The sequence below is a fragment of the Agelaius phoeniceus genome, chromosome 1 (genome assembly GCF_051311805.1).
Source record: "Agelaius phoeniceus isolate bAgePho1 chromosome 1, bAgePho1.hap1, whole genome shotgun sequence".
NCBI lineage: Eukaryota > Metazoa > Chordata > Aves > Passeriformes > Icteridae > Agelaius > Agelaius phoeniceus.
Genome location: NC_135265.1, coordinates 150,689,951 through 150,709,836, shown reverse-complemented (window position 1 = coordinate 150,709,836; position 19,886 = coordinate 150,689,951). Strand labels below are relative to the sequence as shown.

The 19,886-nt window shown below is 43.4% G+C and overlaps 1 protein-coding gene across 1 annotated transcript in view; it reads left to right on the top strand.

The window, feature by feature from the left end:
- Positions 1-5,865: 5,865 nt before the first annotated feature.
- AGO2 (argonaute RISC catalytic component 2) overlaps positions 5,866-19,886 on the top strand; it is a 58,288-nt gene continuing 44,267 nt past the window's right edge. Inside the window, exon 1 of the mRNA XM_054637225.2 lies at positions 5,866-6,089. Within this exon, the coding sequence (XP_054493200.1) occupies positions 6,059-6,089 (31 nt within the window). The 5' untranslated portion in view covers positions 5,866-6,058. The remainder of the gene's footprint in view (positions 6,090-19,886) is intronic.

Genomic DNA, 19,886 nt, shown 5'->3' with positions numbered 1-19,886 from the left:
TGACATTCACATAAGCTTAGGCTTTGGTTGGCAAAGATGTTAATTGAAAGAGATTTGCCTGCATCCTTGCTTCATGGCTGTCTTGCTGCATCTATTGAGTGACACTGATAAAGCTGCTCTGTAGGAGCCCAGAAGAAAGTTCTGATGAAAACAAATCACTGTGTAAAAGAAAGCAAAAAAACAACAGAAACCTCAGTTTTGCTGCTTCCTAAAGCTTTAGGAAGCCTAGGTATGTAATCAGGATTGCTGATTAATAAAACTTAATTAATAAAGATGGTTAATAAAGCAGATCAAGGGTCTAGAAATTTGCAGTGGAAATTTTTCATCTCTGATGCTGTAACTGTCTGTACTTTTACTGTCCAACACATCACCATCCTTTTGGAGCAGAAATCTCTGTTCTAGATGAATCTATAGCAAAGAGATGGAGGAAAAAAAACCAACAACAACAACAACAACAACAACAAAAAACCACACACAAAAAAAAACCCCAAAACAAAACACCAAAAATAACCCAAACCACCAAAAAAAAACCCCTTACATTCTTAAAGCCCCTTACATTGTTCTGTGTATTCTGCTATTCCAGGGTAGTGAGTTATTCCCAGGCTGGTGAGGTTTAGGAGGATGATCCAGGCTGGTGCAGGATCACTCAGGACTGTATTCATGATAAACAAAACAAGTGTCTTGGCTAGGAAACTTCCCTGAGGTGGATATTTGACACTTGGAGGATGGATGGTGAGGAGCAGAGGCAGAGATCTGGCTGGCTGTGCCTGTGCATTGCCAAGGAAGATGAAAACATCAGCAAGATCTCTCATTATCATACACAGAGCAGTCAGCCCTTAGCACCTCACCCTGAATTCGCTGTGTGATGTTCACACAGAGCTGATGCTGACTGTAAGAACATGACCAAGGCCACTGGTGGTTACCAAAGTGGTCAAACTCAAGAGGTCTTTACCAAGGAGACTTGAAGTTCTCTTTTCTTATCCTTGCTTAAGTATTTTGTTGCTGCTTTTAACCTTCCTGAGGTGATTCTTCTCTCCTTAATGCACCTCTCTCCAGCTCTCCAGGCTGCAGTTTCTCAGTGACCAAAGGCAGAGTGTGGCCAGCAGGACCAGGGCAGTGACTGCCCCCCTGTACTCAGCACTGGTGAGGCCACACCTCGAGTACTGTGTTCAGATTTGGGTTCTTTGCTACAAGAAGGACATTGGAGCCTTTCTGAAGAAAAGGAACAAAGCTGGGGAGGGAAGGAGCTGACTAACAGGAGGCTGAAACCAGGTGGGAGTTGGTCTCTTCTAATACTAGGAGGAGAGAAAATTACATTAAGTTGTGCTCAGGGAAGTTTAGATTCACTATTAAGAAAAATTCCTGCATGGAAAGGATGGTCAAGCATTGGAACAGGCTGCCTAGGGAAGGGATTGAGCCAAGAGCCTTGGAGGTATTTAAAAGACATCTAAATGTGGCACTTAGGGACATGCTTTTTTCTTGGTGGATGGTCTCAGGTACAGTATTTACTTCGTTTATCTTCTTTTTGGAAAGTCCTTTTTTCCTAGTTGGGGTTTTTTTGTCTTTTCTGTTTGTTTGTTTGGTTTGTTTGGTTTTGTGGTTTTTTTTTTTTTTTTGGTCGTTGTTGTTGTTTGGGGGGTTTTTTGGGGTTTTTTTGTGGTTTTTTTTTTTTTGTTTCTGTTTTGTTTCTGTTTTGTTTTTTGGGGTTTTTTCCCCCTTGTAACAAGGTTATTACACTAAAGAACAAAACTCTGGTACTTCTTGAAACTGTAACAACCAGTGTGTGTAACACATCCCCAATAGGTGGTGCTGCATCTTTTCCATCAAGTTGAATTGTTGCATTGTTGATCCTGATCACCTGGAAAAATTGTCTTTTTGAATGAACTGAAGTTAGTAATCTAATGATAATTAGTTGTTTTGTTTTGTTCTGTTTTTTTAGAAATTATTATTGCAATTCATTTGACAAAATAAGTCAAACGCAGCTTTGTAGCTTGGTAGTTGGGACAGTTATCTGATTATAGAAACTCAAAAATCATGTCTTGGCTCCTCCACTGTGATTCATTGTGGTTAAATATTTAATTGTTAACATAACAAACAGTTCCTGAGCAGGGAACCAGAACCCTCAAAGTCTTTGTAAAATGTGAACACTTCAGGGCACAGAGCCATGGACTTCACTTTGGTTCTGATTTTAAATTCTTTTGTAAAGCAGAATGCAGAATATGTGACAGGTCTAATGCATGTTCTCCAGGACAACATCTTAAAAGCTAGGCCAGTTGAGAGATGGCAAATATAAGCCTAAATCCGCTCCAAGTCAAGAATAAAATTTACATCTTCCAGCTCTGAGTGAAATTTTTTGCTACTATATCACTGTAAGCAATGACTGTCAGACATTTATAAACTCTGGGGGGTTTTAAAATTAATTCCATTTAAAATGGGAGTGGCTGTTACTTAGGGAGATCAAGGTATGTTTTCTCATGAAAAGAAAAGCTCTATCATTTGTCACTGGCCTATTTGTATATAAAATATTTTCCCCAGATTGCTGCTGGTGCTATAGAGAATTTTAAAATGCTGCTCCTAAATACCGTCTTTGCTTCCAGAATTATTAGAATGTGCTTTTTTCCAAAATTAATAATTTCTTCTGTGACAGATATCAGTTCTGGGAAATGTCATCTTGAAATACAGCAGTTAAGACAGGTATTGTGCCCAACAGTCACTCTTTTTTTTTTCTTTAGAAAAACCTAATTTTAAGCATTTAAGCAGCTGTTCTTACACTACCATATAATTGTTAATACAGCATATAAAGACCATGCTTAAAAGAAGGCTGTTACAGAGCTTTCAAACCTCTCTTTCAGAACAAACCTTTTCAAGAACTGAAGCCTTTTTTGGGTGAAATGGCCCAGTAAGGCATAATTAGGTTTCACTGTGCTCCAAAACAGCAGTTGTGAGTGACAGAAAGCATTGGAAATGAAGCAAGTGACATGGCCCAAAATGAGTGTGTGAACAGAGGCAGAAGAGAGCTGGAACTCTTTTTCCTCAGCTGCACAGAAATGCTGCTGGAAGTGCTCAGCACCATGAAAATATACCTGAGGAACAGCAGCACTTCCACATGGGAAAACTGTGCTTAAATAAAACAATTTAGTTTATTATTTAGCTGACTGTGCAGTTCTACAGTCTTGTATGAACAGTGACAAATGCTTTTGCTTATTAAGTGCTAAATCCAGAGAAATCAGCTTTAAATCAGTACAAGACTGTTGCACTCTAGGATGTTTGAGGCATTAATTGCCATTTTCATGATCTCTGTTTTTCAGGGAATTTCTGAAATCAATTGCAGAGGATTCTGTGGAGCCAGAAGGAAGTGTGAGATATATGTTTAGTGTTTTGTAAAATCTCCCCTTATATTTCACCTGTCTTGTGATGCTTGTTAGCTTATTATTTTCAAACTGCTACCACAGTACCAGAGTGGACTTGTAGGTTCAGCATAAGTCAGTGCTGATAGCCAGGGTGACCAAATTAGTCCAGTGAACATTTCCAGAAAGTTGTCAGTGTGTTTTATCCCTTTTCTTTCTTAAATGCAGGTCTAACAGGCACAATAGTATGTCTAATCTTAGAGAAGGTTATATTCCTAATCAGGTTGAAGAGATTGGTTTAAATATAGCATCAAAAAATTAGATGTTGATGCAGAAACTGCATGTTTTTCTCCTGCTACCTCAGCAGAAAGGCCAAATGTGCCTCAGATAATTCTCTTCTGTCTCTTGTTTTTGGGGATTTTTCCCCATCCACCCTCTTTTTCAGCCTCTAGTATGGTTATATACACCAGAAATTATTGGTGGTTGTGAAAAAATGTTACCCAGCTCCTCACAGGGAGGAAAACAGCAATCCCTTTGCCAGCTCCTTTGTTTATCTTTTTGCTAGAGCTGCTTGGCTTTGCTTTAAAACTAAAGTTGACCCATAATTTTGTCCTTTATTTGTTTATAGTTAGGGGTAAATCTTTACTTTCCAGCAATTTGAGAAGCCTGGAATGGAGACAGATCCAAAATCACTCCAGTGGAAACTGCAGTGGTGACAATGGTTTCAGGAACAGTTCACTTGAAGTGAAAGCTGAGCTGTTAATAGTAGCCCTGGAATATCTGCAAGTATGACCCAAAGGGGAGAGTAAATACTTTGGAACAGTGAGATGCTTCTGTATCACTTGAGATGTGAACTGATGAAGAAGGATATTAATTGGCTTGAGGAACACTGCAAGCTGTGTTTGCCTTGCTCTTCGGCAGATAATACTTGGTGAAGGAATTCAGTTGACCTTGATGGGCCTTGACTGTTCTGGGTTAAAAACTGCATGAATTTTTTAAAGGCTTCCACATCAACATGGAGGAGGTGATTGAAAGTATAGATCATGGCTGTGCTGGAACTCTGTAGGTAGCTCCAGTGGAAGTGAGCATCATTAACTTGCTTTTTGCCTCCTTAGCAAGTTTAACTTTATTTTTCCTACTTTCTTCTGAAAGGAAGAGGTACTAATTAGGTGACTACAAAAGGATGACAGTTCCTGCAGGAATTATCATGTCTGATGTGGAATCACAGAATTGTTTAAGTTGGAAAATACGTTTAAGATCATCAAGTCCAACCATTAACCCAGCATTGCCAAGCCCATCACTAACCTATGTCCCCACATGCCACATCCATGTCTTTTAAATTCCTCCAGGAATATCTCCAGGGTCTCAGTGCATCATACTGATCAGTACTCTGCCTCTTTCACATCCTTTCTACTTTGTTTTCCCCAGTACATTATCTGGTTGTACTAAACTTACATGTGTACAGTACCAGACATTACCTGGTTGATAAGGACAATAAGGCAACCCCACCACAGCTGGGTTTCACAGATATGACTAAAAGTGGATATGGGAATCCATGAGGTAACTGAGCTGAGGTTTTCAGAGCAACAGAAGGAATAAAAGAATATAAACAAACAAATCAAAATTTAACTCAAGATCCAGCAGTATGTTTAATGCTGATGTAATTCCAGCATACCTTTCAAACATGTAATAGGAGAGATAATGGAGAGAGTGCTAGAGGCACAAAGTCATTTTCCAAGGTCTCGCTGAAAGCCACAGGATGACAGAACATAGTCTTAAACTGCGCCAGGGGAGGTTTAGGCTGGACATTAAGTGGAGTTTCTTCACAGCAAGGGTGATTAAACATTGGAATGGGCTGCCCAGGGTGGTGGCGGAGTCACCAGCCCTGGATGTGTTTAAAGACTGGACATGGCGCTTTGTGCTCTGGTCCGGTTGACGCGGTGATGTCCGCTCATAGGCTGGACTCGGTGACCTCCGAGGACTTTTCCAACCTGGCTGATTCCGTGACTCCGCAGGCAGAGCTCAGGCAGGGGCTGCAGGCAGGGAGCGGGGACTGCAGGCTGGGATCGGGAACTGCGGGCTGGGAACGGGGGCTGTGGGCTGGGATCGGGGGCTGCGGGCTGGGAACGGGGGCTGTGGGCTGGGATCCGGGGCTGCGGGCTGGGATCGGGGGCTGTGGGCTGGAATCGGGAGCTGCAGGCTGGGAACGGGGGCTGCGGGCTGGGATCGGGGGCTGCGGACTGGGATCCGGGGCTGCGGGCTGGGATCCGGGGCTGCGGGCTGGGAACGGGGGCTGCAGGCTCAGGCAGGGAACGGAGGGTGCAGGCAGGGATCGGGGCCCCTCGGCTCGGCAGCGCTCGAATCCCCGTCCCGCTGCTGCGGCCGCTTCCCGCCCGCCCGGCCGGAGGGCGGGGCGCCCCTTCCCCGTGACCCCGCGGCTCCTCCTCCTCCCCTCCCCGCTCCTCAGTGCCGACGAGTAACCTGGATTCCCGGCCCTCCTCCTCCTCCCTCTTTCTTTTTTTTTTTTTTTTTTTTTTTTTTTTTTTTTTTTTTTTTTTTTCTTCTCTCCCCTTTTCTTTTCCTTCCCCCTCCCCTTTCCTTCCTCCTCCTCCTCCCCTTCCCCCGACAGCGTAGCCGGGGCTCGGGCTCGCTCCCTCCCCCGTGCCCTCCCCTGGAGCCGCCGCCGCCTCCGCCGCCGCACACACGGAGACATGTACCCGGGAGCCCCCTCCGCCGGACCCGGTGAGCTTTGCCCGGGTTTGTTTCCCTCCTCCGCTCCCCCCGGAGCGGCTTTCCCGGTCCGTGTCCATGAGGAGCCTCGGGAGCGCCTCGTCCCCCCCGGCTCGGGCCTGGCTGGAGCGGCGGCCGTGCTGGCCGGGGGAGGAAGGAGGGTCAGGGCGCCGCCGCCACCTCGGGCAGGGCCGCGTGTCCGGAGGCCCCTCTGAGGGGAGGGTCGCCTTCCCTGCCCCGCTCCCCCCTCCCTCTGCCGAGCCCTGAGGCCGGCGCGGCTCCCGCTGCGGACCGGGGTCTCCATTTCCTCTCTCCCGGCTCCATCCTGGGATTCCCGGCTGGCCGCGTGTTCGCCCGCGGCCGCGCCGCGATAGTTGAGCTGGGGAGGTGCGGGGGAAGCGCCCGCATGTCGGGAGGGCTGCGAGAGGTGAGGGCTGCCTTGGGTGTCCTCATGCTCGCTCTGTGTGGGAGCGAAGGAAAGGTGGATGTGCAAAGAAGGGTTAGCAACTCTCTAAGGAAGGTTTAGTATCACTTTGGGGAAATACAGATCAGTACTGTGCGAATTCGGGCAGTTAGTATGACACGATGTTTTCTCCTTTTTAGCGTTAAGCTGTTTCTGCGGTGAGAATTCTTATGTAGAAACAACAGTGTTTGGATGACTGGCACCTAGTTTTCTTTTAGAAAAGTTTCAAAATAAATGGAACTTCATTTTGTGCTACCGTTCTCAGTTGTTTTGCATAAAATTTCTTTCCTTAGAGGGATAATCTAGCAAGGACTGGTGTAGGGAAATACAGGACCTGTAACTGAAATGTCTTTTAGTGCTCCTCTTACAGATGCTTCTGTAAAAGCATTAATATCTTGGGGTCTACAATTAGGTGTTGGCTTTTTTTTTTTTTTTTCCTTTTTTTTCCCTCTGACTTGGTTCTCCTGAAGGGGCAATAATCAGGAAAGACAATCAGGATGATTATTTTCCTCTTGAAGCACAGCTCCTCTGTTTTTACTTTCTCACCGGGCTCTTGCTGGCACAGCAGGCAGACAGGTCTCTACAGCTCTGTGTCCCCACGCTGACGTTCGAGGTCTTGCTTTCATGTGTAGTAACACCATTTGCACATTTCAGCACCAATAACTGTAGAGCTGTCGGTGTAATCCTGTGCTGGTTTCTGGTCGGGTTCCCTTGCTCAGGCACAGCTACGCTTTCAGTTTACAGGTGCTCACGGTGTTGCTGCGTTCACCTCCTGGCGATAGATCTTGTTCAAAATTGTGCTTAAGGAGACAGATAATTAAAAATATTACCAGCATATGGGCTGAGAGTAGTTTCATCTGTGGGAGTCTCTTTATCTTTATTTGCTCTCTATCTGATCCTACCAGTTTCCCTTTCACTTGGAATGATCTCCCAGCTGGTGGCTGCTGTTTGCCATCAGGGACCCACGTTTGGTGTGTAGGAATGCTTTCCCCTTCCTGGAACAACAACCTCTTCACCTCGGGCTCCTGCCACTGCTGTACTTTCACCAAGTTCTGGGTGGTTGTTGTTGTCACCCTGTGTGTCTCCGGCCGAGCTCCTCTTGTGCCTTGTTTACTTCCGAGTTTATCGGGGTGGCTCAGCCCTTTGCCTGGGCAGCGGCCGCGTCTGTGCCGGGCTGGGAGCTGCGAGTTGTTCTGCACATGGGGAGCGAGGCTCCGCTTCCTTCCTGTGAAATCACCCACGGGCAGCCTCGGCAGCTCAGTGGCTTCTGGCAGCCCCGGCAGCTTCCTGCTCCACACACCAGGCAGGGCATCGTGGAGATTTTTATTAGAGCGTGGCTGTTCTGTTTTATTAGAGCGAGCCAGCCTGGAAGCAGGGACTGTGAAGTCGCCTGCCACATGTTAATCTGAAAACTACAAACCCACTGTGTGTGAAATCCTGCTCGGCGGAGAGAGCACAAGTGTGGTTTCCAACCCCTCACCGGGCCGGAGCTGCTGTGAACACAGCAGAGAGCTGCAGCCTCTCCAGGTCTGTCAGCACATCCTTGACACCAGGGAAAGGCTCCATTCATCTCTGCTCTGTCCGGACACTGCTGATGCTCAGGAGCTGCTTTGCTCTCCCAGTTCGTGTCCAAACTGGGCTCTGCAGCCAAGCCCATCCGAGGGTGCCCCTGGTGCTGGCCTCCTGCCAGAGGAGCCGCTCAATTTGCCACAGGGTTTGCTATTTTAGACTTAATTCTTTTTCTGGAAACAGTATCAGGCAAGTTAGGAGGCCGTATCTGACTGATTTCAAAACATTGCTGCTGAACGTGCAAAGTTTGTTCAAACACGCTGTTATGTCGGGAGTGAGGTGGAGTTTTGTACATGAAGGGGTTGTCACGAAATCACTGTTTCCATAATTAGGGAATTAATGATCCCTTTTTGCTTTTTCCCAGATACTCTCTGAGTTCTTGACGTGGTGTTGAATTTGCTGTTGACATTGTGTCCATACCCTTTTTTTAGCTTCAAGAAAGTGTGAAAAGTCAAGAATCTGAAAATCTGAGAGGGAATTCTTTTTTTTGCAGAAAAAGCTTGATACTGGTACTTTTTGGTGTACTTTTTTTAGAAGGACAGAAAAATGTCATAATAAAAGTACTGTCATTCAGTTAAAAGATTCGATTAAAAGCTGCATAAACTTCTGGAACTTGCACTTCTAGGTCTTAATGTATTTATTAATTCTAAACTTTACACACCACAGATTTCTCTTTTATTTTTTGAAAGGATATTTGGTTTTGCCTTATGCTGAGGGTCCTAATTTATTTTTGAAGCAGCAATTGTCTGAAAAAGAGTGTGAAGTTGATTATAGCTTTGCATGTGAAATACCAACTTTTTTTCCCTGGCACAAAAAACACCTCTATTAAATTAGTGGAACTAGAGTTATTTTCTTGTAATTTAGTTTTAAGTTACCCTTTAAAAATTGTGAATAGACTGTAGAAACTTATAAGTCTGTTTAGAATTTCAGTGCAGGTACTTGTTTTTGCCTTCCATATATTTTCTTGAAGATTTTGGATGTTAGATGTTGATTCTCTTTGAGAGTCTTCAGTCTTAAATTGTAGTGCAGGGAAGGAAGAATGTGCTCATGCCTTACCTGGGGTAGTAGAAATGGCAATATCTTCATCTGCTTGAATTTAATCCACCAGTGTCCTCTTACCTTGTGTTTCACTGGCAGTGCATGTTTCCCCTGTACATTCTGTTAAAGGTGTGTTTTTCTCTTCTTAAAAAATCTCTTTCTGTTCTCTTGGGGGTGAATGTGGACCTGCTCTTACCCTGCTGCTGGTATCACAGAGTCATCCAGTTTCTTTGGCTTAATTTTAGACCATGAATTAATGCTGAAACTCCTTGTAGGCTGCCATACAAAGAGGAGGGAATGAAAGCTTCATATGCAGCCTCAGCTCTTTTCATTTTTGCTAAAATTGAAATTGCATTTGACAAAGTTACAGCCTAGAAAACACAGCATGACTTTTTGCAAATGTGTTGCTGCCATGACCAATATATTTTCCTAAGGAAAGAAAAATTCTCTATCATTATGTTGCCTCAGATAACTGTGTTGTCTTCAGGTGGCTTAAAGATGAGGTGGTTTGATGGAAAGATAATTGGTGGTGTCAGATGTGACACCAAACTTTCTCCCTTCCTCGGTGAACTGAGCTGTGCTGTTTGCTATTGAAAAGTGCAACATCTTTTTCAGCAGTGATTCTCATGCTGACTTTGCAGTTACATGGGATTTTGTGGACTTATTTTTACTTCATCTTGAAGTTTCTCACTTTTGCAGAACTGTTGTGTGCTCGTACATATTTAGTGGTGCACTGGAATGTACAGAAGCAGTGCAGAGAACAGCAAACCTTGCTAACTTCCAGGAAAGTTCTTTTTTCACAATTTGTAGCCCTTCCTTCACTGCTATCACCACCAGTCTGCCTCTTTTGCACAGAAGGGTGGAAAAGGGATATAAATGCTTTAATTCAGTAAGAAAAAATTGCCTTAGATGATAATCTGATGTTCTTGTACCCCTTAGAACTGTATAGGAGGGAGAGATTTTTCCATTTCAGAAACCAGCCCTTCTAAACACTTCTGGCCTTCCAGAAATCACAGGGATCAGCCAATGAACACAGCAAACTTCTGCTAAATTGGCTTTGCAAGCACAGATAGTTTTAACTAATTAGGAACTTTACATGCCTGCTGAAAGTCCTGTTCATGTTGGCTAAACCTGTCCTGACAACAGCTTCACAGAACTTTGTAAGGGCCGTCAGAATTTTGGTGTTTTGCTTACCTTACTTGATATTTATGCAAAATACTTGGTCCTGTTTTTAGTGATGAAGTTTCTAATGTTCAGCTTACCAGAAATTATATCTAAATCTCTAAATGAAGAAAAGTCAGCCTCCAGTATCTTATTTTTGGTAAGTTATGAACTAGAGAAAAAAAAAAAAAAGCTGGTGGAAAATATTACGTAGTTTTGACTGTAGTGGCTGTGGGATTGACTGTAGGGATCTGTTCCATGCATTGTCCAATTAATTTGTTTTAGTATCTTGCTTCCTCTCTGATGTACTCACAAAGCTGCCCACTAGAATGTAAAATGTCTCTTATTCTATTGACTGGAGAAGCACAGCACTTTGAATTCAGTGCAAAGGGATTTTTGGTTGGGGGTTTTTTTCCCCACATATATTGTAATGCACAAATTTGAACTTAAAAATTTCATGATACCTTTTATACTGCAGAAAATGGGAAAAGACAGACCTGGATAGTATCAGCCCCAGGTAAACTGAGTTTGTGTAGTGTCTGTCATGTTCTACAGCAGAGCTGTAATTTGTGAGTCCCTGTGGTAGCCATTTCTAAGAAGTTGTGCTTTGAAGAGACTTTCTAGTACTGTCCAGGAAGTGGAGTTTTTTTAACTCCTCGAGACTGAGGTGATGCTTGTATTTTTATATACTCAGGACTGTTTTAATCAGTGGTGTCTTTTAGTCTGTTTAGTGAGCACCACAGATCAGTGCAATTCATTTTAACCTCTCTATATTAATTGTTTTGCTTTTATTGTTCTCTTTTCAGAACAATATTTGGTGCTTTCAAATAAAAAGTTTTTGTGTCAGCATTATTTCATCTGTTTCTGTACTCTGTCTTTGCATTTCATATTAAGCAAAATTGCTTCTCCTAAATACCCTGCTCTGTAGCTGTGCTGCAGCTGTGAAGCCACGTGGCACCTGGTGTCCAGGCTTTCTAGGAAGGAAAGTTTTGTTTGGCTATTTTTTTTTTACTTTATGACTTCACAAAACTGGACCCAGCCATGGTGGAAGCAAACCTTTGATTTAGTTTGGAAAGTACTGTGGATCCTGGCATAATCAAGGCAGTCCAAAGCTTGCTTTGAGGTTTTTCTTTTGAATTGGGTGCTCATTGAGCTGTCCACAGTGCTACCAAATTTTGTTACTGTTTGGGTTGTGAAAAGGATTTATTTATTTTTTTAATCACAGGTGTGGTGAGGGTGATTTGTTCTCTCCTGTTGTAATTTGTTTGTCCTGTTCTATTTTTCCAGTTCTGTCTTGTATGGGACTTTATTGTCCTCTGTAGTGAAGTTGTTGGGGACCAGGTCCCAACATTAATAAGTGTGGAGTCATGCAAGTCTCTGTCTTTGGGAAAGCATTAAAATATTTAACTTTTCAGAGATGCAGAATAACTCCAGTTATGGGCTGTTCATCTGCACTTTTGAGCCCTGCAGTTTTTCCCAAAAGCTCTCCTGGCACAACCTGATTGAATTCCCTTGTACAAGCTGCTTTATAATCAGAAGGTGGAGAATATTCTTAATAAAATATGTGTGAGTCTGAAGACTATGTTTAAAGAGTACATGAATTTACTGTCTCCTTGTGTCACCTCCAGCCTGTGTTGGGTGTAACATGAGCAGATGCAGAGCAAAACTGAAATTTTCTTTTTTTTGAGAAGTAAACTAATCTCAGCATGTTATCTTGGGAAGCTTGAAAATACACTTCTGAAATGTATCAAGTGTATCAAGTTATCAAGTGATATTTATGATTTTGTATATAGTCTAGGAAAAAAGTAACTCTTGTGTGCCTTGGCAGTGTTGGACACCATGGGTGGCTCTGTTCCAGCTGCTCGTGTCAGAAAATTGCAACTTTTTGTCTCAGCAATGCTTTTTTATGTTCCTAGTTTAGTCTTGAAATTTACACAGGAGCTTATTAATGTGAGAAAATAATGAAATTTTAATTTTAATTTAGTAGTAGGAAGTGTGTGTGGATGTGCTAATTTAGATTTATTTTAAATAAGCCAATTTTAGGAGAATTCCCAAGAGTGGAGGTTTCACTGGCTTAGCTAGATCAATCAAAAAATTGTTTGAAGTTAAACCTGTCATGTAGATGAATAAAACTTTAAAACATAATTATTACTGGGGCCTCATTATATACCTTCTGAAGCTTGTTTAGCAAGTGTTTGCTATTAAAGGACAGGCATCTGTTCATAGGGAGGGTGAATTCCTGTCTAAATGTTGCTGTGTTCTTGACTTTGGTAATGAACTTCTTTCTTTGTCCTTTCATGCAGCTTGTGGTTTGCACTGAATGCTCCTTTTCTGCTGGTTTTTGTGGGCTTTTTTAATTAATTTCTCTGTTGGTTTTACACTCTTGCCCCATCACACTCCTCCATCATATCTGAAATCCTCATGGAGGACAAGGCGTTGGGAGAGCAGGGCATTTCTCTTGTTTGTGGTTTTTTACTGCCAGTGAAACAGAAACTTTCTCAAATAATATTACTTGTCAACTTCAGCTCTGCTGGATATTTCTGTTGTGAAACATAACTCTCTCTACTGAGAGACACAGGTTTAAATAGAAAACCCCAAAAACCACCAACCCTCCAAACCATAAGCAAAACAAAAAATAAAATAGAGCAGAAATCCAGGTTCATGTAGAAATGACAACGCAGAAGAATGAATTTCTCGGTGAACCAGTGCATTTCATTTTCAGAAGAGCTTCAGTGTTTAATGAGGGAATTTTTAGGAATATCTCACAGGGATTCAGAATATTTGCATAAGGGTGTGTTTAAAAGTCAGAGCTTCTTTCAGAAGGAGGAAACTTCCTGCCAGGGCAGGGAAATGAAGCTTTGTTGTCTGGGTCTCGTTATGTGATAAGAACACAGTAGTGGTGTTTTTTTCCTAATTGTTTGACTTGCAAATTCCCATTAATGTCAAATTTCAGGGAGGCCCCTCTGTATCAAACTTTTATGTGACTTTTTTTATGTTTCATAGCTGGTTTAGTTTGTATCAGGTAATATGAGAACATCAGTTGCTTACAAGAAGCAGGTGGAGGAAAAAACCCTGTGGTGTAATGGAAAAAAAAAATTCTGAAAGGGAACTTCTGCTGCCAGCCTACACCCTGTAATAGCTCAGTTATTCCACTATTAGGAACCTGCATTTTGCCCTCTTTGCAATGATGCTGAAAACCACAACCCTATCTCTGGAAACCACAGGAGATACTGCTGCATGTTGAAGATGCTGCTACAGCTGCCTTCACTATCTAAAATGATAAAATAAAGCATAACCTCGGATCTCAGCTGGGAATTTTCTACTCTGAACCTAAACCACGAGAGTGTTCATGTGTTTGTAGATTAATCCAGTGTGGGTATGGGAAAAGATTGGTTTTTTTCCCATGGAAGACATGACTATTTCTGAATTACAGCTCTACAGTTGAGTTTTGTATATTAAAAACTGTTAAGGAATGAAGACAACTTAATTTTTATTTTTACATTTTGCACAAAACCACTGCCAGCCAAAGTCTGTGTGAGTATGAAATGTGCTTGCAAAGGTACAACTCAAAGCAGAACCATCCTAACTTCTTTCTTTAGTTAGCTGAGGATGAATCACTTCTGTGTTTCATTAAGTTGTGCACAATGCAGATCCCACAGGGAACGTGGATCTGGGGCCTCTGTGGCACCAGCTCCCAGCTGGTGAGGCCCAGCACATGGAAAACCATGCCAGTGGCCATGGAATAGAGCCTGAGCCATTAAACTCATGAATTCAGTGGAGCTGGTGTGCATGTGGGCACTGGTGGCTCTGGAAATGCAGGAGGAGAGGATGGGGTGTGATGGTGGGGGAGCAGCACTGCTGAGAACTCTGACTCTGCTTCAGGGCATTTGATTTCTCCAGCATCCTCTCGTGGGCTGTAGTGCAGAGACCACTTCTTAGTGTCTCTGAGGAGGAAAAAACCATTGAAAGCCTGAGGTGCTGGAGCTCAGGGTGAGCTGTGCAGCTCTGGAGGTGCTGTGTGGGGGCAGCTGGGTGTGCAGGTGTGGGAGTACCTAAGGATGGGGCTGTGAGCTCAGCTCTGCACCTGGCAGCAGCTGGGTTCACTGTGCTCCTGGGGACTGAATGGAATTGCTTGTCTGTCTGTCTCATGTTCACACCAAGCAGGGATGGAAACTTCAGGCTGTGTGTTGAATTTTTTGGGAGGGTCAATCCTGATGGATGAAGAAGTTCATGCTTTACCAGCCTCGTAGTGACCCAAAACCAAGCCAAGGAAGCCCAGTGAAGGGTGGGTTAGGCTGTTTCCTACACACCTGTGCAGTTCCAAGTGTCTGCTAGTACAGAAGGAGGGGGAGCAACATTTCTTTCTTGACCTAAATGCAAACAAGGGGTAAGGGAAGCATGATGTGGGATGATGAATATGGAATTTCTGGTCTTACCTTCTTTGGAGGAGAAGCAGCCTGAAGGGAGCAATAGGTGCTGGTAGGTGGGTTGGGGTTTTTTTGTTCCCTCTTAAAATATGTGTTTATTCACTTTGGGTCTTTTGAAATGGCAAAGAACAGAGATTGTATGGAATGGAGGCATTGCTTTTCATGAATGTAGAAAATACCATTATATTCTGTATTTCAAATGGTTAGGAAAGACATCTGGAGTTAGTTCAGCATCATTTTCTAAGGCATGGAAAAGGGAATGAATCATGATGGTCAAATGTGATAAAAAGCACTAAGAATGTTCTCCATTTCCCCCTTCATTGAGTAGAAGTTTGTCTGAAGATGGAGTTATTTTGTACTTTGAATTCACATTTAACTTCAAACTGGGCTGCTGACTTGTGGGTAAGCCATAAGCATCCCTCCATTGTTTGGCTGAGGCTCTCTATTTGGATGACTTAATTCAAGCTGCAGCTTGTAATTAAAAGCATTTCTCTGTGGCCCTTCAGAAGGGTTCTGGTAGGACTTGGTCAGATTCCACGTGCAGGGATTGGTTAAGGTACCTGGTTTGTGAGCAGTGAGGATGGAAGTTCTGCGCTTTGGGTGCTCTGGGGGTGCTCTACCACTGCTCACTCCATTTGTAGGTGGTGAGAAGCAGCTTGTTGGTATTCAGAAATTTGGAGGCTGACTTGGAAGGTCAAGGCTACAAGGAGAATGTGGGAGGAAAGCAAAGTACTAACACTTGGTGTCTTTTGCTAGCTGACATTGTCCAGAAGCAGCTTTTTGGGCTGAAAAGAACCATTCTGCTTTCTGCTGGAGCCTTGATCTCCTCCTCTTCAGTTCTTTTGTTCTTGCATATTCTTCTTTGAAATGTGGTCCTGACTTCAGAGCAGGCTGGATTGATGTCTGGCTTCTCCCTTTGATCTGTGACTGCAGCTCACACCTGTGGTGTCTGGAGTGATTCTGCTCTCAGTGATCACATCACTTCTGGCACTGTGAAAAGGTCCTGTCTGTGTCCTTCAGAGGTCAAAAAGGCATCAGGGGAACCAAGGGAGCTGCAGATCTGTAACTGGGTACTTATTCCAGACAAAATCATCATAGAATGGGTTGGGCTGGACCTCTGAAGATCATCCTGTCCAACCTGCCTGCCATGGGCAGGGACATTTTTCAGTAGGTAAAAGGGTTGACTTGAAAGTTAATTTTGCATGAATTCTTTCACAGGAAGTGCCCATTATTCAATAAAATTATGTCTGGAGTAATCTGCTGAACATAATGAGATTGCAGTTATGAAGGCAGTGCTGTTTATCCAACACTTTCACTCTTTGTTAAGGTATTTAATTTCATACTACAACACTAAGAAGCTGGAAGCAGTCTGGCAGAGTAGCATCAAACATCTCAGTGGTCATGCAAGGGCCTTAAAATATCACCAAATGTGAGGACAGCTCCTTCATTTTTGCTCATCAATATTAAGCCAGCCCTTTTCCTTGTAGCCCACTTTGGCACATGCAATATGCTGTGCTTAGAAGGTGTGGTAGCTGCTCACTCAGAGAGCAGAAGGACCTTTTGAGTGGGGTTTTGACAAAAATGACAACTGAAAATCTGATTACATCATTCCTCTGCTCTCCTTGTGGCTGGTTGAGTTCTTGGAGATTAATAGGTACCTCTGTAACATTTTTTGTTGTGCATTATCTAATCAAGAATGTTATAGCTTGACTGAAGAGCTTCTGGTTTCCAGTCTCTAAAACATCCTCAATGAGCAGCAGACAGACTTACAGGTCCCATAGAGATTCCTCTGCCCCTAAAATATCAAGGGACTGTGAGCTGCAGCTTTGGGTTTCCCTTATCTCACAGAAAACACTGCCAGCCTCTCTCCTATCGTTCCCTAACGGTTCTTAACAGAAAGCCAGAAGTTAAACTTCTTTATAAAACCCAGACAGTCAGAAAACTTGAAGAGAGCCCCAAGTTCTTCTTTAGTTGGGTCCTAAGAAGAAAAGGCTGAACTCCCTGTATTTTCTTTTCTTGCTCTATTTACGTGTGACTAGAATACATAAAAACTCTGCACAGATCTTGGCCCAGATCTGTACTGGGTGTTTTCCACATTCTTTCTGGATTCCTTCTGTTAGTTGAATAACTCTTTGTGGAAATCCTGTTTCCCCTGGTGTGGGGTGTCCCCTTTCCAAGTCTCCCTTCCTCCCACTCCAAAGAGCACTTCCAGGAGGGGACATGGCCCTTGGGCACTGGGGGAAGGAGCATGTGGCACACCAGGAGAGGTGCAGGGAATCAGTGGGTTCAGCCTTAGGAAGGGGAGGAGAAGGTGTGATCTTGGTGATCTTCAGCTTCTCCAAGGGGCTGAGGGGAGCCTTTGGAGCAGATGGAGCCAGTCCTGTGGCAGGTGCACCAGAGCAGGGCAGAAGCTGGAGCACAGGAAACTCCAGTTGAGTAGAAGGCGAGTTTATTTTACCATGGGGGTGGAACAGATTGTAGAGGTGTTGTGGAAACTCCGTTCTTTGAGATATTCAAAACTTGACAAGTCAGCCTGGTCTCTTCCCACCCGTGTTGCTCTGTGTTCATGATCCTCTGCTCCTCTGCAGCAGCTGCTGGAGGGTGTTCCTTTGCCAGTATTGGTTCTTTTTAACCTGGTCATGATGAACACATTTGTCATTTTATTTATTTCTTGCAGTTCTGGAGGCAAAATAGCTGCTCAGTAGTTGAGGACAAGTTATTAAATCCCTTTTTTTGCCCAAGGAGTGATGCATCCTCTCTGGGTCTGTGTGATGGCATCAGACACTGACCTGGAGGCAGCAGTGAATGTGCACAGTGGTTGTACCTGAAACACCTTCAGTAATCATCTGGAAGAGCAGCCCCATTATCTGATATTGGAAACCTTAACCCAAAGTGATGCTTTCAAATAAAGCTCCCTTCACCTTCATTTCATTTGGAGATTTTAGAAAAATGGTTTTAGAGAGTCTTCCCCTTGGCAAATGTAGATTGCATGAGCCCAGTGCTAAAACCTACTGAGAGTTGTGAAAACATCACCTGGTTATTAAATATGAGTTAGGACTTGCCACACAAGGAAACTTATTGATATAATTGCACTGGTGTAATTATGCTCAGGTGATTTACTGTGTTGACAAGCCCTTCCATGCAACTTGTTTGGCCCCTTCTTATTTAGCAACTCATTAGGCCTCTGAGTGCACATTAAAATTGCATAATTCTTTGCTAAAAAATCTCCAATGTGCAAATTTCATGCTGACTGGCAGCACTTCCAGCATGCTGAGCAGGCCAGCAGTTAAGCTTTAAAAAATGGTGAAAGGCAAAAGAAATGGATGCTCCAAGTCTGAGAAATGGTTAATGGAGCAATGGAGAAATGGTTAATGGTGCTGGAAAACCATCATTGCATAATCGTGTGGATTTTAGAGTGGAAGCTTGTCAAAGTGTGTGGCTCATTCACACCTTTTATAGACTAGGAGTGGCTTGGCCTGCTCACTCCCTGAGTCACTTTTATCTCTGATTTTGATCCTCAGTAGTGTGCAGGAGTAAGAGCAGCCAGCCTTGTGTTCACAATAGTTTTCAATTTGCAAAAGTTATTTTTACTAACACAGCATTTCTGTGATTATCCAAGTTTCCTCTACTGCCACCTTTCCCCCCCTGTCTTTTGACAGAGTAATTTTGCTTGATTGCTAATTTTATTTCATAAAACTGCCACAAGACTGTTATTTTTCGATATCTGTCTTTTCCAGATTTTTTTGGTGGAAATTGCTGCTTTTAAGATTGATAGCTATGAACATTTTGTTTATGTAAATGGGATGAATTATAATAGGAAGTCTGGTTTCTTTCCTGATAAAAGTAAGCTTAAAGACAGCATGTGAGGACCTCATTATTCCACACCCAGCTCACCTTAATTCACACCTTGAAAATGGGGCTCTTGATGGTCTCAATCATCATATCAAGGTTGAAATGCTCTCATTATTCATTTTATCATCTGCCAAATGAGTGAGGAGCTTCCAATTCTTACCCCATGGATGCTCCAGTTTATTAGGCTTTCATCTTTTTTTCTAGTCCCTTCTTTCCTTGACAGAACTTGAAAACTGAAATCCAGGGATGCAAGTAGATTTTCCAGTGCTTTGAAAACTGTCTCCAGAAGCAGCATCTGTGTTCATGAAGGTATCTCTGCATGAATTTTGGCAGGTTTCCCTGGGCAGGGCATCACCTCCAGCTCAGATGTCCAGTGCTGTCCCCTGTAGCACCCCCTCACCTGGTGCAAAAGCTTCCTAATAGGAACCTTGGCACTCAGGGAAATATTCCTGTATTGATACAGCTTCTGTCACATTTCAGAGTGAGTGAGTGATGGGGATTCTGCAGGGGTGTTGGAACAGGGGCAGCTGAATCACTTTGAATGCAGCAGTTGTGCCTCCTGCTCAAGGCTGAAAGCTTCTATCATGCTCTGATAGGGGGTCAAGCCTTATTTCTCTGTTCTGTCAGCACCAAATCCAGCATTTTGTGATTCTACCCTTACAGCTGCTTGCTGCAGTAAGTTCTACACCAGATAGTTTGATTTTGCTCTCTTAATTGGAGGCAGTAGTCCAAGAAGTGAATGCAGCTGGGTGCCTGCAATATTTGGTGTTTGTCCCCTGGAGCTCAGTTCCCATCCCTGACACATCCGTGTCTGTTTCAAACGTGGGCTGAGCCCTTATCGGGTCCCTGCTGCTGTTTAATAAACACTGCTTATCTCCTTGAAGCAACACCCTGCCCTCAATAAGTTTTGCCTTGGGAGTTGAGCCAGAAATAACTTCCCCCCACTCCCCCCCCCCCTTTTTTTTTTTTCTTTAATTGGGTCGTAAAACCCAAATAATTGAAAAAACTGTTCAGGATGGAAATAAAGGGTGGCAGTGGTCCTGCTTTCTGGGCAGCTTGGTGCTTTTTTATCTCTGTGAGTCATGCAGGTTATAAAAATGCCTTCACATCTTTCCCCAGGAATCTGTGCTTCTCTTAGCATTTCATCTTAGTCTCAAAAATGGGGCTGAACCCTCGCTTTTATTCACTGTTTGTCACTGAAACTCCAGTGGAGGAATGCAGTGGGGTTGTTGAGCAACATGTGTCCATGTTGGTCCCTGAACATTTACAGATATGGCTTTGTAATGCCCCTGTGAAGCA